At 40.8% G+C, this 6,047-nt stretch overlaps 2 protein-coding genes across 3 annotated transcripts in view; one reads left to right on the top strand and one right to left on the bottom strand.

The window, feature by feature from the left end:
- LOC104787256 (mucin-5AC-like) overlaps window positions 1-4,241 on the top strand; it is a 5,627-nt gene extending 1,386 nt beyond the window's left edge. Inside the window, exons 1-5 of one of the 2 annotated variants that reach the window (XM_010512797.1) lie at window positions 31-216; window positions 564-650; window positions 1,345-1,704; window positions 2,372-2,516; window positions 2,677-4,241. In XM_010512797.1, coding sequence (XP_010511099.1) covers window positions 64-216; window positions 564-650; window positions 1,345-1,704; window positions 2,372-2,516; window positions 2,677-4,106 — 2,175 coding nt within the window. In that variant the 5' untranslated portion in view covers window positions 31-63 and the 3' untranslated portion in view covers window positions 4,107-4,241. Of the gene's footprint in view, window positions 1-30; window positions 217-563; window positions 651-1,344; window positions 1,705-2,371; window positions 2,517-2,676 lie in introns of those variants that run through there. The other variant, XM_010512796.2, reaches the window with a different exon arrangement.
- The window catches only part of LOC104789414 (protein NETWORKED 2A-like), a 4,401-nt gene continuing 2,470 nt past the window's right edge, over window positions 4,117-6,047 (bottom strand). Inside the window, exon 3 of the mRNA XM_019245330.1 lies at window positions 4,117-6,045. Coding sequence (XP_019100875.1) covers window positions 4,401-6,045 — 1,645 coding nt within the window. The 3' untranslated portion in view covers window positions 4,117-4,400. The remainder of the gene's footprint in view (window positions 6,046-6,047) is intronic.

Here is a 6,047-nt window from a genome sequence, read left to right as displayed (position 1 = left end):
TTTTTTGTTTTTGTTTTTGTTTGCAGATATGATACTGCGACGATACTGAAGTTGCTACAAGAAATGGCTTATTATGCTGATACTAAGATGGATTGGAATGAGTTAGTGAAGAAGACTAGTACTGGAATTACTAATGCTAGAGAATATCAGTTGCTATGGCGGCATCTTGCTTATAGAGACTCTCTTCTCCCTGTGGAAGATAATGCTCAACTTCTGGTTTGTCTTTTGTCTTTTTTGTTTGCATTAGTTTCTTATTGTTTTGCATTCTATGTTGATTGTATAGTCTTAACACAATGTACTAAAACTTATGTTGCATTGTTAATGTCTGTTGATAAAATATCTTATCTTTTGTTTCGGGATACTTGCATGTTACCTAGGAGATAGTATCTAATGAGTAGCTATTATTCTTAATATTGATGTGAAAGTTCTACTTTGTTTGCGAGTTGATTTGTCGGATGATATTAAAACTGCTTGCCGAGTAGCATTAAGGTCTAAGGTAGAATGAATTTATGTATCATGTGATAGACGTAGTTTTGCAAATTTTAACGAACTTGCTTGTGCAGAATGATGATAGTGATATGGAGTGTGAATTGGAAGCTTCCCCTGCAGTCAGTGTTGATGTAGTAACAGAAGCTGTTGCGCATGTAAAAGTAAGAAGGAAATCACACAGAAATTTTGTTAGATTCTTGTTTTTTTCGTCTTAAAGTCCTTGTCCAGTTTCCAGAGAAGAGCTGGTTCTCTATAATTTTGCTTCAAAGTCCTGTTTCTCTGTGACATTTTCTACCGAGAGATATTTCTGTTCCTGCTGTATATCTATTTGCCATGCATTCAGGTCTTCTCTCTTAGTCAATTTTTTGTAGATTTATGTAGGTGGTTTTAGGGATAGTATTTTAGATATTCAGCATTGGTTTGGTGGATTCTTTATTGAGATTTGTTGACTTGATATCCCTAGTTATGAGAGAAATAGCAGATTATGGTTGCGTCTTCCTTTTCTTGGATTTTTGGGTTTTCTTATTTGACAAGCAGTTAAGCACATGAAATGCAGTAGAATTTTTTTGTATTCTCTTCACCAGTAATTTGATTCTTCTGATGGCACGGAGCTTACTTTTGTATTACTTTTCTCAAAAAATTCTATTATAGTGTGTTTAGACTGTCCCTTTGACCCTTTACTCTGTTGTTCTTGATATTTCTATTATGTTATATGCTAAAAAAAATTGCTGATTATGTATGATCATAATCTCAGTTAATGTATAGCAATCATTAAGTGGTGGTTATTGATATCGGCTTATTCTGAGTTCAGAATGATCCTGATGCTAAGTTTCCTGTTTTTCTATCCTTTTCAAGGTGATGGCTGCTTCCTATGTGCCAAGTGAGTCCGATATTCCAGAAGACTCAACTGTTGAGGCTCCCATGACCATTAACATACCATACGGCCTGTATAGGGGTGCTCAGGAACCATCAGACTCGTATTGGTCATCAAGAGGAATGAATATCACCTTTCCCGTTTCTCTTCCGAAAGCAGCTGAGGGACATAATGGAAACGGTTTACCCAGTAGTATGGCTCCTCGGAAGAGAAGAAAAAAATGGTCAGCTGAGGAGGATGAGGAGCTCATTGCTGCTGTGAAGCGACATGGTGAAGGCAGCTGGGCCCTTATTGCTAAGGAAGAATTTGAAGGAGAGCGAACACCCTCACAACTCTCACAGGTTTTAATTTCACTGGGCTGATCTTGTTTCCTCATATCTTTGAATTATCTATTCAAGAACATTATGCATTCTTTCCTGTTTGTTGCTCTGTGTCACATGCACGGTCTTTCTTTGCCACCACACGCAGAGAGCTATTTTTGTAGTCACAGAATCATGGTAAAGGGATTTGAGCTTAAGTGTAGTGGCTCTCTAATTTCTCTATAACTAAATTGAGTATGAACTATGATTTAGAGTGTATAGCGACTTGACATGAGGGGTGATGGTTTGCTCTGTTGTTAATACTGCAGTCCATTCCTCGTGTTTTTCAGTTAGTGCCTTGTTCTGGGTATTACTACCTGCTTAAAACACCATTATCTGAGTGTCACTTTTTTTCTAGATGCAACTAGGTGGCATTATCACTATAGTGTGGTCATACTTTAGAAATAAATCCGTTGTCATCTAGTTTGGTTTTGATGTGGGTTTCCCCCATTTTTCCCGGGTTCAAATCCCGGCAACGGATCTCTAAATGATATGAAATCTCTCAAAAACATAGAAGATAGCTGTAGAATGCAATAATTTTCTCTGTCCACCATTTTTGTAGATATTTTATGGGCATATGTGATGCTTTTTATTTAGCATACATTTTCATTTGAATTGGTGGTTACAATTTGGGTTTTCTTATTTGCAGCGGTGGGGGGCTATAAGGAGAAGGTGTGATACTTCAAACACTTCTACCCAAACTGGCCTACAGCGAACAGAAGCACAAATGGCAGCTAATCGTGCATTATCTTTAGCGGTGGGAAATCGGGTACCCTCAAAAAAACTTGCAGTAGGTACGAGTAACAATCTATCCTTTCCAGCTTATTATACTATTTATTAGTTCGTGTATGCTATGCTATACTTGTTTAGATTGTTTTTTATTGCAAAGTTGAAATTGTTCAAGTCCCAACGCTTTTCTCAATTAGATTTTTCAATTTGACTGTGTTTGTTTAGGTACACCTCCAATGCCTTCATCTGGTACCACCACAGGAGCACAAGCCAATGGTGCCAACAGTGGCAGTACATTGCAAAGTCAACAAAAGTCTCAGCCACAAGTTCAAGCTTTGCCACGGGCAACTACACCAGCTCCAACAGTAAAATCTCGAGTTCCTGCAAAGAAGACAACAACAAATTCCACATCGAGAGCAGCACTAGTGACAGCTAATTCAGTAGCTGCAGCAGCCTGTATGTCTGGCCTGGCAACTGCTGTATCAGTGCCAAAGACTGAACCAGGAAAGAATGCTGTTTCTGTGTTGGTGCCGAAGGTCGAACCCGTAAAAACCGCTTCCACAGCCTCTTTGCCTCGTTCTTCTGGTATATCATCAGCACTGAATGCTGAGCCTGTAAAAACCGCTTCGGCAGTCTCTGTGCCTCGTCCATTAGGTATCATTTCTGGACCAAAGGCTGAGTCTGTAAAAACCGCCGCTTCTGCAGCCTCTTTACTTCGTCCCTCAGGTATTATATCAGCACCAAAGGCTGAGCCTGTAAAAACCGCCACTTCTGCAGCATCTCGTCCATCAGGTATTCAATCAGCACCAAAGGCTGAGCCTGTAAAACCCGCTGCGTCTGCAGCCTCTTTGCCTCGTCCACCAGGTAGTATATCAGCACCAATGGCTGAGCCTGTAAAAACCGCTCCTGCAGCCTCTGTGCCTCGTCCATCAAATATTCTATCAGCACCAATGGCGGAGCCTGTCAAAACCGGTCCTGCAGCCTCTGTGCCTCGTCCATCAAATATTCTATCAGCACCAAAGGCTGACCCAGTAAAGAGTGTTTCAGCTACTGTCAGTAACACTAAAGCATTTGGACCTTCGAATTTAAGGCATGCAGTTAATGGAAGCCCAAACCACACAATATCTTCATCACCCTCTAATAAACCTTCACTTATGACTCCTCTCTCCAAAGGATCTACAATCCAGAATAATTCAGTTCCTCCTAGTTTTGCATCGTCAAGGTTGGTCGCTACGCAGAAAGTTCCTGCAGCTACTTTAATGCCACAAAAGCCAAGTGTTGGAGCGGCACTTAATGCATTTTCCAAGCCGGTTGGTGTACAAAAAGAGCAAACTCAGGGAAACAGAGCAAGCCCGTTGGTTACAACAACTCTTCCGGCAAATAAAACCTTCCCAACAAATTCAGTGATTAGCACATCAAAAGTGGTCGCTACGAAAGTGGAGACTCCTCCTAGTCTTATGCCTAAGAAAAACCAAGTAGTTGACAGTTGCATCGATAAGAGTTCGTTGGATAAACCACCTGAAAAAGAAAGTAGTAGTACCACGGCGTCACCTCTAGTTGCAGCTACAGCTGAATCAAAATCCAAAGATGAAGCAAGTAACAGGGAAAGTCAACATGTTGCAACCGTCACAGGGACCAGGCAGAAGGAGTTGTAGTTCATTTACTGCATTGTTTTGGTGCTTTCATTAATGTTTTTTTTCTTAGGACTCAGACAAGAATATGATGATGTACAGTAGGACCTCCTAAATATAAGGTTCTTACTACTAATTAGTAATATGGGTTTTAATTTACTTCAAAGTCTCCAAAGAGATATTCAAAGTTTAGAAAACAGTGAAAGCAAAAGCATACACTTTGATTTGCATCTCATTGGTTCTTCCACAGGTACAAGACAGAAAAGCTAGAAAAACAAGGAACTGAAAAGAAAGATAACAAAGACATGATTTGATGGATTATTCTGGGAGCTTTCCAGGTGGCCTACTGTAACTAGACTGCTTATGCAGAACTGGAGATGGACTGACACAAGAGAAGAGGGATGATGAAGATTGCTTCTGTTGTCTATTCTTCTTTAACTTGACACCAAACAAGAATGACCGTAATGGAATCCTTGGTCTTCCACTCGACGAGCTCTTGCTCGGAGTTGTTCTTGCTTCTGTTGCACTTGATATCCCAAGATTCTCTTCCAGTTTATTCAAAATTCTCTCCACTTCAGTTTTCAACGCTCTAACACGATCAAGGCCCGATTGAAGTTCAGTCGAGACCCTTTTGTTCTCCTGTTTCATGTTGAGTATCTCTCCATGGAACTTTGCAGCTTGATAACCACTAATCTCTGAATCACTGACTTTACTGCCACCCGATTGAGAAGTGACTCTTGCGATCTCTTCTTGAATATTAGCTAACGATGCATACCTTCCCTGGAGTTCATCTTTAAGAACTGCGCTGTTCTCTAGCCATAACTGTAGCTCTGTTCGAATCTCTCTTAGGTGTCTATAGATAGGCTTTGCTTCTGATGCACCTGCAGTATTACTACTACTTCTTGGAGATTCCAGCTGTTGCTTGTTTTCGATTCTCAGTTTCGATAGCTCTGATTTCAGATCTTGAACTGTTGTCTGGTACTTCTGTATCTGATGTACTGATGTGCTGAATCTTAACCAGAACTCGAGATTCTCTTCCAACACTGCGTCAATATCTGTACGTACTTTGTCTTCAACAGTTGATATTCTTGTTCTCGGGCTGTCATCAACATCTGCAAATTTCACTCTAACCTCATTAGGCTTTGTTCTTCCAGGTGTTCTCTTCACATCTCCTCCTTGATGATGCGGCGTAGTGGAAACCGAAAAGTTAGAAGTTGGGGAAATGCTCACACTTTCGTGCTGTCCTTGATCATGTTCCAACTGGTTGTTTCCTTCTACTTGATGTGGTGAATCTTTCCCTGGCGAGTTGAGTTTCTGACGTAATGACTCAATCTCTACGTCTTTGTAAACAACAGCATTCTTGAGTTCTCTCAACTGTAATGCTAGCTCAAAGAATCCTTCCCGGTTCTTCTTCTCAACGTCACCTAACTTTCGCTTTACTTCTCTATAATCCCTTAGCACTGATGTGTACTCATCTAACAGAGCCTTCTCTCTATCCTCCATGCCATCTGGTAACAACTGCCTCCAGTTTGGCGTCTCGTCATCCTCGTCTTCCGTCACCAGATCTTCTGCTTCTGTTCCGAAACAAGTGCTTGCGGTTTCTGATAAAGCAAAAGAATCTTTCATCTCTGATTTCTCTTCTTGAGATCTTCCACCACCGTCTTCTTCACTCTCTCTGACTGCATCTTTCTTCCTTCCCTCCAAACTACTCCTCACTCCAGTCTCTGTTAAGATTGACTTCAAATCATCGCGAGAATCTTCTGATCCTGAAACAACTGGCAGTTCCTGGAAAATTCCAGCTCCTTCGACATCTTCATCCATCTTCACATCTTGTAACTTGCCAGATAAATCTTCAGCGGTCCTATTAGCTACCTTGAATTGGTTCTGTAGATTCTTGTTTTGGTCTTCCACTTTTTGGAATAGTTTTCTAACATTTCTCAGCTCCTCTTCAAGCACTGTTATCCT

This window comes from Camelina sativa, chromosome 5 (genome assembly GCF_000633955.1).
Source record: "Camelina sativa cultivar DH55 chromosome 5, Cs, whole genome shotgun sequence".
NCBI lineage: Eukaryota > Viridiplantae > Streptophyta > Magnoliopsida > Brassicales > Brassicaceae > Camelina > Camelina sativa.
This window is presented reverse-complemented; position numbering and strand designations above follow the sequence as displayed.